The sequence below is a fragment of the Lagopus leucura genome, unplaced genomic scaffold, assembly GCF_019238085.1.
Source record: "Lagopus leucura isolate 7727_CA_CO unplaced genomic scaffold, USGS_WTPT01 Super-Scaffold_73, whole genome shotgun sequence".
Classification (NCBI taxonomy): Eukaryota; Metazoa; Chordata; class Aves; order Galliformes; family Phasianidae; genus Lagopus; species Lagopus leucura.
The window spans coordinates 95,627-112,020 of NW_024962252.1; the positions used below are offsets into that span (position 1 = coordinate 95,627).

The 16,394-nt window shown below is 55.1% G+C and overlaps 2 protein-coding genes across 15 annotated transcripts; one reads left to right on the top strand and one right to left on the bottom strand.

Moving 5' to 3' along the window:
- Positions 1–133: 133 nt before the first annotated feature.
- LOC122190779 (low density lipoprotein receptor adapter protein 1-like) lies at positions 134–9,504 on the top strand. 13 transcript variants are annotated; one of them, XR_006182219.1, is made up of 10 exons: positions 3,732–3,858; positions 3,986–4,128; positions 4,611–4,723; positions 5,588–5,702; positions 6,086–6,158; positions 6,591–6,703; positions 7,665–7,714; positions 8,540–8,625; positions 8,788–9,198; positions 9,282–9,504. XR_006182219.1 is itself a non-coding variant. In XM_042890937.1 (9 exons), the coding sequence occupies exons 1-9, from the start codon at positions 3,774–3,776 to the stop codon at positions 8,949–8,951; spliced, it is 942 nt and encodes a 313-aa protein (XP_042746871.1). In that variant the 5' UTR covers positions 3,732–3,773; the 3' UTR covers positions 8,952–9,504. The 13 variants fall into 13 exon arrangements, 10 of the variants coding, with proteins under 10 accessions (XP_042746810.1, XP_042746871.1, XP_042746883.1 ...); XR_006182217.1 differs by lacking the exon at positions 9,282–9,504 and adding an exon at positions 7,170–7,488 and having other exon boundaries at positions 7,563–7,714; positions 8,585–8,625; positions 8,788–8,832; XR_006182218.1 differs by lacking the exon at positions 9,282–9,504 and adding an exon at positions 7,170–7,488 and having other exon boundaries at positions 8,585–8,625; positions 8,788–8,832.
- A 955-nt stretch (positions 9,505–10,459) lies between these two features.
- FNDC4 (fibronectin type III domain containing 4) lies at positions 10,460–16,394 on the bottom strand. Of its 2 annotated transcripts, none has more exons than XM_042862207.1 (6): positions 16,282–16,394; positions 13,532–13,647; positions 13,137–13,341; positions 12,749–12,838; positions 12,296–12,407; positions 10,460–11,700 (listed from the first exon to the last, which is right to left on the bottom strand). In XM_042862207.1, exons 1-6 carry the CDS (start codon positions 16,352–16,354, stop codon positions 11,676–11,678), a joined length of 621 nt encoding a protein of 206 aa, XP_042718141.1. In that variant the 5' UTR covers positions 16,355–16,394; the 3' UTR covers positions 10,460–11,675. The 2 variants fall into 2 exon arrangements, with proteins under 2 accessions (XP_042718141.1, XP_042718140.1); XM_042862206.1 differs by having other exon boundaries at positions 12,296–12,429.

Consider the following 16,394-nt stretch of genomic DNA (forward strand, 5'->3'; position numbering starts at 1 on the left):
AGCCGGCACCACTGATGACGTCATTAACGCGCGCGTCTGTACTATACAACGCCCCGCCCCCTTCCTGTTTCGGCATCTCCACTTCCGGTCCCGCCCCGTCCCAGTTCCGGCAGTTCTCAGCCTCGGCGGGGCCATGGAGGCGCTGCGGGCGGCGGGTCGCGCTGTGCTGCGGAGTCCGCGTCTCGCCCGGCACGGCCTGGGGCTCTGTCGGCGGCGCAGTGAGTGCGGGCCGGGAGCGGAGGGGAACCGAGGGTCGGTACAGGGCCGTGGGGCGGGAAGCATTGGTCTGGGCCCGGCTGGCCCTGGGACAAAATGAGGTCCGTGGGCCCGGAGCCGGGCTGTGGCTGGGGGTGGGCTGCGGCCTCTGTGCGGCTGAAGTGGTGCTTAGAGCTTGGAGCCAGGTCCTGGGTGCCCCGTCCCTGGAGGTGTTCAAGGCCAGGTTGGATGGGGCCCTGGGCAGCCTGGGCTGGTATGAAATGGGGAGGTTGGTGGCCCTGTGTGTGGCAGGGGGTTGGAACTTCATGATCCTTGAGGTCCCTTCCAACCCTGGCCATTCTGTGATTCTGTGGCATGGCCCGGAGGAGGGCTCCCTGGTAGCTGCAGCCTTATGTGCTATGCGGATGAGGTCGTCTGATTTCCCCGTGGATTCAGGATGCTTCAATTATGGGTCAGAGCTTTCTATAAGCATAGCAGTAACGTTCTGGGAGTTAATCCCAGGAAAGAGGTGAAAAATAACCCTGAGAAGCATTATTTGAGTGTGAATGGCAGATGCATAGGTAATTCCCAGGGAGGGATTTCAATCTAGTGCTTCTAATGGTGTATAGAATCCAGAGAATCACAGAATGGCCTGTGTTAAAAAGGCCCACGAAGCTCATCCAGTTCCAACCCCCTGCTGTGTGCAGGTCACCAACCAGCAGCCCAGGCTGCCCAGAGCCACATCCAGCCTGGCCTTGAATGCCTACAGGGATGGGGCATCCACAGCCTCCTTGGGCAACCTGTTCCAGTGCCTCACCACCCTCTGGGTGAGAAACTTACTCCTAATATCTAACCTAAACCTCCGCTGTTTCAGTTTAAAACCATTCCCCCTTGTCCTATCACTATCCACCCTCATAAACAGCCGTTCCCCTTCCTGTTTATATGCTTTAATTCTTTGGTCCTTGTCACTCCTCCTGTATGGGTGAATCCAGACCAACTGACTCCCAGTACCTCAACCCTTCTCCTCCTATGCAACACAGGTGAGGCTGTACCTTGAGTGTTGTGTTCAGTTTTGGGCTCCTCACTACAAGAAAGACATTGAGGCCCTGGAACACTTAGAGAGAATGGCAGTGAAACTGTGAGGGGTGTGGAGCACAAGCGTTATGGGGAGCAGCTGAGGAGGAGGCTCAAGAGAGATTTCGTGCTTCTCTGTGTCTGAAAAGATGTAATGAGGTGGGGATTGACTTCTTCTCCTAGGTAACTGCTATATAACAAGAGGTGATCGCCTCGTATTGTGCCAGGGAAGGTTCAGGTTAGGTGTTAGGAAACATTTCTTCTCAGAAGGAGCAGTGCTGCAGTGGCACAGCTGCCCAGGGAGGTGGAGGGGTCACCAAACCTGGAGGTGTTCCAGAAGAGGGTAGATGTGGCAATGAGGGACGTGGTCAGTGGGCATGGTGGGGTGGGTTGGATGAGTGGACTAGATGGTCTTAGACGTCTTTTCCAGCCTCGGTGATTCTGTGATGATTCTGCAATCTTCTCTGTCACCATCCTTCTGCTCTCTGAGATTTGAGGAGGTAAATGTGTACTCAATTCTGCTTCAACTGTCCTTGAAAAGCATCCCCAGAGGAAGTACTTGGTATGAAAGAAGTGTTCCTTTGTGCATGGCGCTGATCTCATAAACAGTTTTTGATGAGACTGAGCTTTTTGTTGGCTTTATCTGGTAGGAGCAGAGCTTGTAATGGATGCTTTTACAGTGCTTGTTTTTTGTGTCCTCTCTTAGTAACAGTGGTGCAAGGGCTCCTTCTACCAGCACTTGCAGAATGTGAAGTAAATCAGTTTCTGAAGGAAGCTGAACGTGCTGAGGGCCCTCTGTAGGGAATCTGAGGAGATTGAGGAGGTTAATTGTCTACCTCTGCTCTCTTGAGACCCCACCAACAGTGCTGAGAACCCCAACATAAGGAAGATGTGGACCTGTTGGGGTGGGTTCATAGAACACCATGGGGATGCTCAGGGGGCTGGAACACCTCCCTGTGAGAACAGGCTGAGAGCTGGGGTGTTCAGCCTGGAGAAGAGAAGGCTTAAGGTAGACCTCTTTGTTGCCTTTCTGTACCTGGAGGCCTATGGGACAGCTGAGGAGGGACTCTTTTAGTGAAGCACTGGCACAGGTTGCCCAAAGAGGTGGTGGAAGTCCCTGCAGACACCCAAGGTCAGGTTGGATGGGGCTCTGAGCACCTGGTGTCCCTGTTCAGTGCAGAGAGTTGGGCTAGATAACCTTAAAAGGTCCCTTCAAGCTCAAACAGTTCTACGATCCTTTGTCAGAGGATGCAGTGACAGGGGGTAACAGCCTTAAACTAAAAAGGGAGATTTAGATTAGACATTAGGAAGAAATTCCTCACTAATGAGAGTAGTGTTTGAACAGATGCTCTTTGTCCTTTATTTTTTTAATGGACTTAATATATAGATAGATATATAAATAGATTTAATAGTAAAGCACATGGAGTTCTCTTCCCTCTGCTCGTTGGAATTCATCCATAAAGCACATTCTTCTGGAAGCTAGCTTGCACTCTTTAAATGCCAGTCTGAGCTGTTCTGTAACACAAAGCCTATAGGATGATTGCTTCCCAGTCACCTCTGCTTCAGCTGTGAGTGCTGGCCATTCTGCCCCTTTCCTGGCTGCTGCTGCTGCAGATAACAGCAGGTAATAGTTTGGCTTTGCTTGCAATGAGGCAGCTTGCGGATTTTGATCGGAGTGGGGCAGCAAATACTGCTGTTCTTGTGGTGTGGCAGCACCTGAAGTGGATGAGGTGAATGCAGTACACAGCACGTGCTGCTTGCAGTGAAGGAGCTCAGGCCTGGAAATGTTAGGTTCTGATGGATAGCACTGAACACTGCAGATCTGAGGCCATGTGAAGATATACAGAAGCTTACTGTCTTGGCTGGCAGAGCTGCTACCTCCAGGGCTAAGGGCTTCGAGGTTGAACTCTCACAGAATCACAGAATCACCCGGGTTGGAAGGGACCCCAAGGATCATGTAGTTCCAACCCCCCTGCCTAGCAGGGCCACCAAACATACACATTCAGATCAGGTTGCCCAGGACCCCGTCCAACCTGGCCTTAAACACGTCCAAGGACGGGGCATCCACAACCTCCCTGGGCAGCCCGTTCCAGGGCCTAACCACTCTCCTAGTAAAGAACTTCCCCCTAACATCCAACCTAAATCTTCCCTCCTTCAACTTAAAACCATTTCCCCTAGTCCTGCTGTTATCAGCCCTTTTGAAGAGTTTACTCCCCTCCTGGGTGTAGGTTCCCTTCAGGTATTGATAGGCTGCAATGAGGTCACCCCGCAGCCTTCTCTTCTCCAGGCTGAACAAGCCCAACTCCCTCAGCCTGTCCTCATAGGGGAGGTGCTCCAGCCCCCTGATCATCTTAGTCGCCCTCCTCTGGACCCTTTCCAAAATCTCAATGTCTTTCTTGTACTGAGGGCTCCACACCTGGACACAGTACTCCAGATGGAGCCTCACAAGAGCCGAGTAGAGAGGGACAATCACCTCCCTGTCCCTGCTGGCCACCCCTCTCCTGATGGAGCCCAGGATCCCATTTGCCTTTCGAACTCTCCTTTCATTGTGTTCTTCCAAGATTGTCACAGAACCAGGAGAGTGCGGTGGTGAGTGCATGTAGCAGCACTGCTGCTGGGAGCACTGAAGCTGCAGTGAGGTGAGGTGGCTCTGCTGGGACTAGCCACAGGGCAGCTGGTACATGGCTTCTGCTGCTAAATCATTTTGTCTTCACAGAGCTTCCTGAGAGCTGGGCTGACATGCAGGAACCACTGCTGGAGGGGATGTGCTTCACTCTGAAGTATCTAGGCATGACACTGGTAGAGAAACCCAAAGGAGAGGACATGGCAGCTGCTGCCATCCGCCGGATCGTTGCCACGGTGAGAGCCAGCTCTGTGCTGGGGTAGAGAAGAGCCAGTTTGGAGCTGGCAAGTAGACTTGGGAGGCATCGACATGACAGTCCTTAGCTCTACCTAGGGACTGTGCTGTTCCCAAGAGGAGGGTGGCTTGCAAGTGACAGGCTGATCTCTACCTCTGGAGGAAGCTGTTTTTCTGCAGGACAACCACTGTTGCTTGCTTCCACACAGCTGGGAGCAGAACTTTGTCCCTCTCTTCACAGAGAGGAGGGGGAGAACTGGGGAGGGTGGGGTCCATCCTTTCATGGCAGTAGCATGAAGGGACTCCTGGGGTGTCCTACACAGGATGTGCCTATTCTCCAGGCTCTTCCCTTTAGCAGGAGCCTCTGCAGCATGGATCCAAGTGAGTGACATTCTGTACAGAACCTGGGGGGTGGCTGGCAGCAGGGTGGGGTTGAGGACCCTCAGTGGCTCTTCAAAGATGTCTGGTGTGTCTCCACTGCCAGGCACGGGTGGGAGCTCGCAAGTTCCAGAAGGTGATTCTGACAGTGTCTCCAAGGGGCATCTCACTGCAGGACGCCGACACGAAGGAGATGGTTGAGAACATCTCCATCTACAGGTGGGCACAGCATGCAGGAGGACCTGGGTAAGGGAGGTGATCCTAGATGATTCCATGATTCTGAGTGATCCCGAGCAACCAGTGGGATCTTGAGCAGCAGGGGCGAGCTGGGCCTTGTGCTGGCCCCCACAGCACTGCCTGGGTCTGAATGCATGCAGGGACTTGGGCAACTCTGTGTTCTTTGTCAGTATCTGGCCTTTTCTGTGGACTCTGCTTGTCTCTTCTCCATCCTGTGTTCAGCAGATTGGGGCTGATGGATAGAAGCAACTAGGGCAAGACTGCATGCCTACCTTTTTTTGCTGATGAAGGACCACCCTTCTGCCTTCTGGCTGCAGTGGCCTCATTGTGCCTTGGCCTGCAGCTCACTTGAGCTGACTAAAGACTGTTTAAAGAGCTGTTTTCCTGTTTGTTTGTTCCCTCCTTACTGCTGTCAGTTGTACTTTAGCTGTGTGTTTGTGGGAAAGTAGCATAGCTGAATGCTGATTGCTAGATGAGAAGCAGAGTCAGGATGTGTCCTTGGTGCAAAAGTTGGGACTCGGCACAAGAGTTGATACACCAAAGCAGAGCATCCTACTGCCTGGCCTCCAGCTGTGCTCTTGCTTATCTATGCACCTTTTGGTTCAGTGCTTGAGTTCACACCTGGGCTTGAATAAGGCATCAGAAGACCAAAGAGCACACTGAGCAGCACAAGTTGGGATACCTGTGGATGTAGCGATCTCTTACTAGCTCTGGAGAGCTGGGCTGCTGGTTATCCAGGGCAGGTGAAAGTCTTGGGCTGTCTCTCCTGTTTGTTGGTGTGCTGAGAGCACAGCAGACCTGTGCTGGGTTTCCCTGTTGCTCTGAGCAGCTCCTCTCTGCCCATAGGATCTCCTACTGCACAACAGACAAGCTGCAAAACAAAGTCTTTGCTTATGTTGCTCAGAGCCAGGAGAGCGGGGCGCTGGAGTGCCATGCCTTCCTGTCACCCAAGAAGAAGATTGTAAGCACTTCTCTTTGGCTCTTGGCTCTTTGAGGTAAGGGTGGGTATGAAGCCCTTTCTTTTTCCCCTTCAGGGAAAGCAGACCCTTACTTCTGTGCCCCTAGCTGGAAACAGAGCCAGGGAATGCACGTCTCCTCACATAGTATAGAGGTGGATGGTGAGCAATAGGAGGTTCTTCTGTCCCAGTTCCTCTGGGATCTCCTCTTGGGAAGGATTGGCCCATATGAACAGACTGGCAGAGCACTGAGCCTTGGCCTTCCACATGAACTTTGCACAGGAGATGTGACAAGGGAGGCCTGGAGCACCTCTGTTCTTGGGCAGCACTATTGCTATGGCTTGGGGTGGAGATGGAAGTAGACATTTCCCCTCTTTTTTGTACACAGGCCCAGGCTGTGACTCTGACGGTGGCCCAGGCCTTCCAAATGGCACTGGATCTCTGGGAAGCAGCAAATGCAGGTAGGAGGAATTTCTCTGACATTTCCCTCTGCCTAGTCCTGGAATTGGGGTCTACATTGCTAGATCCTGTTTTGGGCTGTATGGAGGAGAGGTGGCTTGCTGCTTGGGTGGTGAAATGCACCAACCAGGGCACTGTCCTTGCTGTTGTGCTCTCTACTGCTTCCCCATGTGGGGAGCATGCCCTGTCTCTGGCTGGGGGTGTCCCTGCTATCCATGCTCAACTCCTCTGCACTGCTGAGCTATTGCACAGCTCAGGGCCCTGTGGGACCTGCCCTGAGCAGTGTCCCCCTCACCCTGCTCCCATGTTTGTTTGCACTGTCCCCCGAGCACAGCAGGGGCATCTGTCTCTTGCCCACAGTCCTGCCTGTACACCCCCTGCTGAGCCTTGTTCAAGTTCCAGGCGCTAACTCTGCTGCTTTTGCCCTGTCCCAGGCTCTAGGCAGGAACAGCCCCTTCACCCTCCATGTGTCTTGGAGCGCAGTGAGCCCAGCAGAGCAAGTGAGCCAGCTCCCCCGGGGAGCCCTCCCTTCAGACACCAGTTTGGGGTACAGTATGTGCAAGTCTGGCCCGTGCCCAGGTCTGTCACACGTTAGGGCAGGAGAAGAGTAACCCTTATGCAGCTCCCTCCTCCTGGTCTCTCAGGCTCCTGTTGGTGTCTGCACAGCCCCCCTTGTACGTGCGGGCCTGATGTGACAAGGAGCAGTCTGTGCTATGTCTGGCTCACAAGGCAGGAGTCTCAGGTGATCTTTGCTCTGGGAGCTCTGCTGTCAGGCCCAGCATTGCAGCAGCCAGCCCTGTTGCACAGGGAGCTGGGACCTGCTCTGTGTACTTGGTGCCATGGTTTGGGGTGAGACAGCCTCTCTCAAGGAGAGGAACTTTGTCTGGTCATCATCTTGCCAGCCTGGGATAAGGCTCAGCCCTGCCCATCTGCACAGCACCCACTGAATGTCCAGAGCCAGTCACAGCATTTCTAGTGTTGCAAGTCTCTGTTGTCATTGTGTCCCTGCCCAGGAGCCTCTGAATGCTTGCTTCTTGACTTCGTGCTTCCAGCATTGGCCCAGTCTGGCAGTGGTTGGGGCCATCGTTGCTTGCAGCGTGCTCCAGGTGGTTCTCTGCCTGGTCCTCCAGCTGGGACATGCTCACCCTGCTCCAGTCTCTAGGCAAAGGTGTGCTGTGTGCAGCAGCCATCTCAGCTTGGTGGCTCATCCCCAGTTCACGCCCTGTGTTTGGTGCTCTGCTGGCTTGGGGAATGTGAGGAGAACCTTGGTCTGTCTCTTCCCTTGTGTGGCTGTGTCTGAGCTCCAAGGATTTCATCAGCCCAGTACTGCAGGTGCCATTTTTCCCCTTCCTGCTTGTAGACGAGTCTTGTCCTTGTCATGCCTGGTGGGTGACTGTCTTGTGAAGGTGCTGGGGACAGCCCTGCTGCCCCAGAAGAGGCTCTGGGCATCCCAGTCTGGATCCTGGTAGAGACCTACTTTTCTGTTTGTTTGCTTGCTTGCTTGCAAGGAGGAGGAAGAGGAGGAGGAAGATGAAAACCTTGATGAAACTTTATCTGGGTAAGTGGTGAGCTGGTGCCTGTATGTAAGGAGCACTCTCGTGAGCCCTGTCTTGATTCCTTCTCCATGTCCCAAGCACGGGGTACTGCTGAAGCCACAAGTTTTGTGGGAGCTAGGATGAAATCTGTGGGGGAACTTCTGCTGTTTTCTCTGTCTCTGTCAGCTGAGGTTGGATGTACAGGAAGCTAAGGTATGGAGAGACAGATTTTGCAGTTCAACTCTTGCAGTGGGGGGTTGATACTTACCCTGAGGACATGAGTACAAGAGAGATCTCTGGGTATGTTTCTGCCACTCTTTGCTGAGGACAGCCTATCCAGATGTGCTTCCCATGTTGAGTCCAGAGCTGGCCCTTTCCTTCCCCTGATTTCTGTGGGCATAGGCCAGGTTGGATGCCCACTCATGCTGATGGTGTGGACTAGGAGCTGGGACTGAGCTTGGGAGGAGGTCAGAAGTGGAGGATTAACCCATAGGTCTTTGCAGAAGTGCCTGTAGTGATGGGTTTGCTGAGCCTGTTCCATTATGGCTGTTCTCATGCACCTGTTAAGCCGGTGCCTGAGGGGTCCAGCAATGTCAGCAGGCTGAGAGTGCTCTAAGTAGGGTCACCCAGGGATCAACGTGTGCAAAGTGTAAAGGTGTATATGTGTCCTTTTGATGTGGCCACTTGTTCCTGGGGGATTCTTGATGGGAAGAGACGTGGCTTTGCAGCATCAGGGCAGGATGGCCTGGGGAAGGGGTTTGGTAGCGAGTAGGTTAGGGCCTTCTGCAGTCTGAGTGCCTAGTACTGCTGGGTCTGCACTGCCAGGGTCATGAGCGTGGGTCTCTCAGCAGGTGCTTGCTTGGAGATGATGGGTGCTCTGTTCTCTTCCAAAGCTGCATGGAGGAGCTGGGGAGGGGAGCCCATGGACCAACAGGTAAGCTCTCCCTCCATGTTGCTTTTCTACCTCCCCCAGCGTGGCCTCGGCAGAGGGAGGAGGTTGATGGCTCTCTTGGGAAGGTCTGCTTCCCCTTCCTGTCCGTATTGGGTTCCAACCACAAATGTTATGGACCAGATCTCCCTCCCTTTTGCTTTTCAGAGTCGGTACCTCCTGTGCCCAGAATGAGCTCATCTGCTGCACAGCTGCCGCTGAGCTGGCCCCGCCTGGGGCAGCCCCCGGGCAGCCGGAAGGAGCCAGGAGGAGCTGGAGACCCCCCCACTGCTGGCCCTGGGACTGATTGCTCCAAGAACCCCCTGAGCTAAGCCACATCTCTGCAGCAACTGAGCAGCCACTCAGGATTCACCCTGTGCCTGCACCCAGGCCACTCAGCAGCTGCCCTGCTCCCAGGCACAGGGGCTGTTGGCACCGCTGCTGTGCAGCGCGTGGACTGTAATGCCCACTCCTTGTCCTGCTGCCCACCTGCATGAACCGCCTCAAACTGCAGTTGCTCCCTGCTCCCCTTTAAGCCTGATGGACTGGTGTTCGTTGCTCTGCCTGCTGCTGGTGCAGGTATAGCCACCCCACGTGCTCTGAGCCTGCGGGATGTAGGTGGTGCACCTAGGGCTGTGCTGATCTGACTTTGCTCCTTGTAGTGGCAACAGGGAGCAGCTGAGGCCGAGCAGCTCGCTGGGCACAGGGCTTGCTCAGCAAATTGAAGGTGCATATGACCCTTGGGAAGCCATAGCTCTTGGCCTGGAGGGGTCTCGCCCCTGCAGTTCAGCCCTGCACCCTCCCACGAGTGAAGCAAGCTGTTTTTGAAAGGAAAGCTCTGCATTTGTAGGGAAATAAACTGAGGGTTGGTTTTGTTTTTTTTTATTTTGTTTATAGTTGTCCATTTGCTTTTGAGTGCTCAGCAGGGGCCTTGTGCAAGCGTGTGAAGTGCTGTGTCCACTGTGCTACCTGCAGGAAGGCATAGCTGGTGCTGTGCCCCTTGGGGGCTCCATGTGCACCAGCAAATGTTTGCACAGCAGGAGCTGACAGTGGACCCTGCAGAGGCCGGAGATGGCATAATGTCCCATGTGTCAGCAGCTCTCTACCCATTTCAACCTTGTGCCTGCTCTGCTGCTGTTGTCCTGCTGCACTTGGTCTCTGGTGTGGAGGTATGGCCAGCAGGCTGCCTGGTTTCTCCAGCCAGGTTTGCAGCTGATTGCTATTCTTGCTGTGAATTATTCTGCTTCACCATCTCCTGCCACTGGGGAAGGCAGTGGGCTGTACCTGTTGCCTGGGAGCTGTCAGACTCCAGGCAGTGCAAGTGCCTCCATATCCCTGAGACATGAGGTTGCTGCAGTGTGCCTCTGCTGATGCTGCAGCCCCGTGTGGCTTCTTGCAGGACTTGGTGGGTGTCAGGTCAGCAGCTAATCCTGGGTTTTACCAGCTGCTGCAGTGAGTATCTTCCAGCTCCTTGTGTCAGCCTAGAACAGTTGCTGTGCCTGCTATGTATAACATGAGAGACATTGTGTTCCTTTTTTATTTGGCCACAGCTTTTGTATTCTGCTGTCTTCACCTGATGGGGAGAAGCACAGCCTCCTGCCAGCAGCCTGCTGAGCCCTGGCATCATCTTCCTTCAGCAGCTGCATGTCGTACAGCATGACAGGCCAGCCTGCAGCTCTGGTACTCTCTCAAAGGCCAGAAAGAAGTGCAGGATAGCCTTTGGGGACCTGCTGCAGAGCACGTGCTATCAAGAACAGGGCCATACACAGGAGTGCAAGAAGCGATTAGATGTGTGTGCCCCTCTTTTCCCCCCACACCTGCAGTACTGCAAGGACAACGCTGCTTTTGAGCCAGGATGCTTTTATTGAAAAGACCCCGCCACAGGGAGTTGCTTACCCTGTCCCTTCCCAATCCAGTCCTGCAGCAGGAGCTGAACAGCACCTGGAAGTGAGAGTCCTGAAAGTGCTTTGCTGGGAGGTTTATTCCTGGAAGACGCTGGATCCTGTGATGCTTGAGTCCAGGGCTGCAGAGCCAGCGCCTGACTCGGTGACCAGCCACAGAGCAGAGCACGGAGGGAAGAGCAGCAGCCAGGGCACCAGGCACGGCCTCTGTGGCAGCGGGGCTCCTTGTGTCACCCTGCATCCCCTGCCTCTGGCACGAGAACATCGCTGGCCCAGACCTCATCCTCGGATACAGCACACATCCCACCAATCCAGCCAGGCTGGCTGCATTATGCATGTAGTGCACGCTCACAGTGAGCCCTGACGGAGAAGTGGTAGAGCCACAGCAGTGTGCTGGCCAGACCCATTCCCATTGCTCTGTGAGCCTCGCCTCACCCACGGCACTGACGCTCCCTACCCTGCTGCAGCCCAGCCAGGTACTGCAGCAGCACTAACTCCTCAAGCTCTCATTTGTGTTTTTGTCCCCTGTGCCAGGGCGAGGTGTGGGAAGCCCCTCACTGCAATGATGGGGTGCAGTGGGCCCCATCCTCCAGCAGGCACTCGCTCTTACAGCCCAGCCCCCCTGCCTCCTTGCCTTGACCTCACTGGCAGCTCTGGGGCCAGCACCTGCACTGCGCCCTCCACTCAGCCTCGGAGCCAGAAGGGTGCAAATCCTTCCCCCCCCAGCACAGCAGAGAGAGCCAGGTCTGCCCCAGAACATCTCCTCGGCAGGAGTCTGGTGCCACACAGCTGCACCACAGCCTCTGGCCAAGCCTGGGCTCTGGGATGCTGCCTCCCACCGGGGCTGTGTGCAGGATAGGGCAGCAGCCCCTCTGCTCCCCTACAGGCTGGTGGCATACCCCCACTCCATCGCTCAGCTCCACACTCCTTAGCGGCAGGGAAGCGGGGCCAGGCATACATGCACGGCCGGGAGCCAACTCCATGCACATCCCCAGACAGGTGCCCTTGGGAAAGCGTAAGTTCGGATACGTGGATCTTCGCATGCAGAGTTCCAGGCTGGCTGCCTGGTGCTGCCTCCTCTTCCAAGGCCTGTTTTAGCTCTGACGTGATGCCCAGGAGCCCAGATGCAGAGCTGGTGCTGCACTTACACCTCGATTATATTGACAGAGGGAGACTTCTTCTATGGAAGAAAAAAAAACACATTTTGAGGCTACGCTTTATGGAGACCTTGGGATGGGAAATCTGGAGGAGGAAAGAGAACTTGGCCCTCAAAGTCCTGGAAACCAAGGAGACATAATCAGGCCAGTGGGCAACATGTGAATGGAGTTTGCACGATGAATAGAGACGGCAGATGAGACCCAAGGGAAAAAACTACTGCAACATCCCATTAGAGCAGGTTCTGTCAGAGTTATAAATCAGTCTTTGTTGAGTAACAAAGAACAAGGCAGGCGCTGACCTCTCTGAGATGCAGAAGAGGTGTAGCCTCTATGTGGGGTGGTGATGGGGCATGCACTGGCTGTGCAGTGAGAGGACAGCTACCATCCTGCAGTATGGGAGCCATCCCAGCAGAGGTGTCCTGCCATCACGATGGGTGTTTCTCCTGCACTCACACATGGGGCACACAGACTGCCCCAGGGCTCACTGCTAGTCCTCGGCTTTTGGGGTGAGGACACAAACTGGGGTGTTTTCTGTTTCTGGAGAGAGGAAGAACCTGTCCAGCCACTAAGGCACAGCAGATGTTACATGCCAGCCCTTCTGTCAGCCCTCCCCCTCACCTTGCTCCGCAGCAGTCCTCCAGAGGGTCGCTCTGGAGTGCTGTGCTCCGAGGATGGCTTTGTCTTCTCCTTGTTGTTGTTGGAGTCGTTGTCCTTGATGATGTCATACTGTCTGCAGAAGAGGGCGATCACAGCTGCAGAAAGAGGAGGGATGAAGGACTCCCTCGGGGCTGCCCCCTTCTCCCCTCCCCGTTGTCACAGTGGGAGAGCAGCCAGGCCCAGGGGTTGGGGTGATGGTTGGACTTGATGACCTTAGAGGTCTTTGCCAGCCTTAACGATTCTATGAAAATGGAACCAGAAGCATCTAGAAGAACCAGTGCCAACGGTCTTGCAAGGAAGGAGGATGCCAGGGCCATGCCAGCATTCCTCTGCACTCTCTGAGCCCCATCCTCTCTGTGGACCCAAGACTGTGCCTCTGTCCCAGCCTGCTGGAATGCTGTTAGTGGCACTCACCTGCCCACATGAGCAGCACGGCCACGATGATGATGATCTCTCCTGTCTGCAGTTGCCTGTCTTTATCCAGCCCTTCCATGGTGATGTCACCTGTGGAGAAGAGCAGCCGGCCAGGGCTGGCACTAATCACCCTCCCAGCAGAACCCACCTCATAACCAGCATCATTCAAGGATCTGAGGAGCTACAGAGAGAGGCCCACTTCCCCCTGACAAACAAATGTTGACTGGGAAGAAGGCATGCAGCCTACGGCTTTCCATAAAGACCCACGCTGCACATCATCTCTCTTGGATTCACGGCCAGCATTTAGGCAACCCCAGGCAACAGGCACAGCGTGGCTGCGAAGTGGAAAGGAGACGGCCCCACGAGTGGCACTCGGGCAATGCCTCACCTTGGTTGGAGCTGTTGGAGGGGAGGCGGTCGGTCTCCTTCAGAGTCCGGAAGTGGACGCGCTTGCTGGCCTGACTTTCCCCATAGAGGCCGATGCTCTGCACCTGGATGATGTAGTCGGCATCTTCTGCCAGGTCCCACAGCACGCAGGCCCGGTTGGTGGTGTTCACCTCCCGGATGAAGCGCTGCATCTGACCATCCTGCCGCTGCCAGAGTGAAGAGCTGTCATCCCTCAGGGAGTTGATCCCAGCTGCACCCTGCCTGCAGGGCTCTGCTGAGTGCAGTGCCCTCACTCCTCCCTTCCCAGGCAATCCTCCACCCCTGGGGTGGGCCGGCACCTCGCTCCGCAGCATCTCTGTGCGGCCAGAGGGACCCCCGGGGACACGGCCTGGGTACCTGCTGTAGGATGGCATAGCCGATGACCACGTCTCCTTCTGGCACATCCCAAGAGACGGTGGCAGAATTCGCCTTCAGCTGTGTCACAGTCACATTGACGGGGGATGGCGGCCTGTCTGGGTGAGCAGGGGTGGATCGATGGGAGAGAAGCAAAAGATCTGTCAGAAAAGGGACTCGTCCCTCCCTTTCCCTCCAACCACGGGGGTTTTCTCCAGCATTCGCCCACTGCAGCTCAGATTTTCATCTATTGGAAAGTATCCTGCAGAGTCGCAGCCTGGCTGCCTGGCATGGCATGCTGCTGCTCAGCCCAGACACAGCAGCTTCTTGGTAGTAAAGTCCCACGCTTCTGTGGGGTTCTGAGTCCAAACAAGCCCTACATTAATGCAGCACTTCAACCACAACTGTGACGGTGAAACGAGGATCCTCCAATCTCTGGGGCTGCCCTGTGCATGTGCACATCATGAATGCCTGGCACACCACCCAGGGCTGCGTAGGAAGCAGCACAGACACAGTATTTATATATCAACTGTGACAGAAAAATGGGGCAGCTTGGAATAAACACACTACGGAGCTCTGCCTGGGCACCTCATCTGCCTGGCGCTGCTCCCTGCCCCAAACTGGGGAGGAAAGCCCAGTGGAGAGGGCAGAGCTGACTTTGACAGTGCAACGCCATCAGCTGAAAAGCTGACAGCAACACTGAGCCACTGCCATCCTTTGGATTGACCCACAGGCTGCACCACTGTTGCTGTTTTGTCATATCAGCCCCTGGAACTACTGAGGTCTGAACTGGACAGCACATGCCCAAACTCTTCAGGGACACGGCTCAGGATTCAGCACGAGCCATGGGCCATTCCCAGCACATAGCCCTGATGTGCTCTACGCTCTTTGGAACGTGTGAGCTCAGTGCTAAGGATGTGGCCACATCCTGCTGCCATTTGGCCTCAGGCCGAGAACAAGACCTGATGCTTCATCACAATAATAAATTAGGTGGACTTTTACATCTAACAGAATGAAGGAAGCTCTGCACATGCCCGACGTATTTGCAGAGAAATTAAAGGTCTGACATCTCAGCAATGCAAGAGTCTATGTATGGAACCTGCAGAATTTTCTAGGTTCTGCAGAAAGACAGCATGACCCAGCCCAGCTTCATGCTGGGGATGCTGAGACGTGGCACTGAGTCACTACAGTTTGAGAGCAAGGTCACTGCAATGATCCATGATCCACGCTACTGGGTCCACGTGGACTGGGACAAGTCACTTGGTTGGTTTGCTGCAGAGAACATACGATGAGCATGTGGGATCTGCACACCTAGCAGGAAGAGTGAGGACAGAAAGAGTCAGCTGTTGGAACCAGATAATGCGATGAGAGGTAACGGCCTCTGCCCAGGGGGTGGTGGGGTCACCGTCCCTGGAAGTGTTCCAGAACCGTGGGGATGTGGTCATGGTGGGGTGGGCTGGGGTTGGACTTTGGGATGTGAGAAGTCTTTTCCAACCTGAATGATTTTGTGACTCTACGAGTTCACTCTGGAAACACAGAGACAATGTTAAACCCCAAGGATACACAAGATGAATGTCAGTGGAACAAGACCTCCAAAGGAGAGCTCTCACCACAGGAAGATCCCCACATTAAACCTATGTTCTCCAATCAGGTAGATCTTAGGAGGAAGTTTTTCCTCCAGAGGGTGGTGAGGCACTGGAACAGGTTGCCCAAGGAGGCTGTGGATGCCCCATCCCTGCAGGCATTCAAGGCCAGGCTGGATGTGGCTCTGGGCAGCCTGGTCTGCTAGTTGGCGACCCTGCACACAGCAGGGGGTTGGAACCAGACGATTGTTGAGGTCCTTTTCAACCCAGGCCATTCTATGATTTCTATTTCTATAAAGATCCGAGTGGGCTTTTCAGGGCTGCAAAACCTTTGCACTCTGATATGACTCTAGAAAACACCTAACACCAGGCTCCTCCAAGACTGCTGGGCTCTGTGGCATGCTATTCCCAGAGCTCAGCCCCACGCACTGCATCCAGCGCTAATGATCCTGCATCATTTATAAGCTATTCAACTTCACTTCTGATTAAAACCCTATTAAAGAATGGGGCAGCATCACAAAAAGAGGCTGATGGCCTGGAGCACCCTTTCCTGTTACCATGGAGGTGTTGGACGGATGCACCTCAGTAGCAGCACTGGTGGACGTGGCTGGGCACAGGGATGGGGCACAGCCCCACACGCTCTCTCCCCGTCCTGCTGTGCCTCTGGAGGAGGACCTGTGCCCTTGGCACTGCTGCTCAAGGGCACAGATGTTGGTCCAAGCCATCCATCCCTGCGGCAGGGCAGCCAGCCTCACTCCATACACCTGAAGACGAGGGGTCACTTTTTAACCGCATTTCTTCCCAAATGCCGCGGGCCCCGGAGTTCCCGTTGTGCAACGAGGCTGCCAGGGGACAACAGAGGACAGACACCGGGCCGAGCTCAGAATGAGGCAGCCCATTCCGCCGTGACGGGTTGCCAGGACGTAGCAATGCAGAATGGGCCAAGAGACAGCGGCAGGCATCGCCATGGAGGTGAGTCGGGGAAGGAAGGAGAGCAGCGCCCGGCTTAAAGCGCATCACCTCAGTCTGAACCGACAGCAGCGCGGGGACAGCCGAAAGGATGCAGGCACGGCAGCTCACGGGGAACAGTTCCCGGGACATCCCCAGGGCATCGCCACTTGCCACACCCGTCCCATCCCCATCCCCATCCCGTCCCCCGGCGGCACTTACTGGCTCGCACCAGGCACAGATCGCAGCTGAAGAGCACCAGCACGGGGTTAAGGTACGCCGAGAAGCGGGCCATGGCGGCGGGGCCGGCCCCGGACCGCAGCCCTGCCCCGGGC

What these genes read in the sequence shown, in the direction of transcription:
- LOC122190779 (XM_042890876.1), top strand. Translation starts at nt 134, where the DNA reads ATGGAGGCGCTGCGGGCGGCGGGTCGCGCTGTGCTGCGGAGTCCGCGT. An exon ending in TCCGCCGGATCGTTGCCACG is followed by an intron (nt 4,129 to 4,610) that starts GTGAGAGCCAGC and finishes CTCCACTGCCAG; the next exon opens with GCACGGGTGGGAGCTCGCAA. An exon ending in GAGAACATCTCCATCTACAG is followed by an intron (nt 4,724 to 5,587) that starts GTGGGCACAGCA and finishes CTCTGCCCATAG; the next exon opens with GATCTCCTACTGCACAACAG.
- FNDC4 (XM_042862206.1), bottom strand. Translation starts at nt 16,354, where the DNA reads ATGGCCCGCTTCTCGGCGTACCTTAACCCCGTGCTGGTGCTCTTCAGC. An exon ending in CTCCAACAGCTCCAACCAAG is followed by an intron (nt 12,839 to 13,136) that starts GTGAGGCATTGC and finishes TCTTCTCCACAG; the next exon opens with GTGACATCACCATGGAAGGG. An exon ending in CGTGCTGCTCATGTGGGCAG is followed by an intron (nt 12,430 to 12,748) that starts GTGAGTGCCACT and finishes CTCTTTCTGCAG; the next exon opens with CTGTGATCGCCCTCTTCTGC.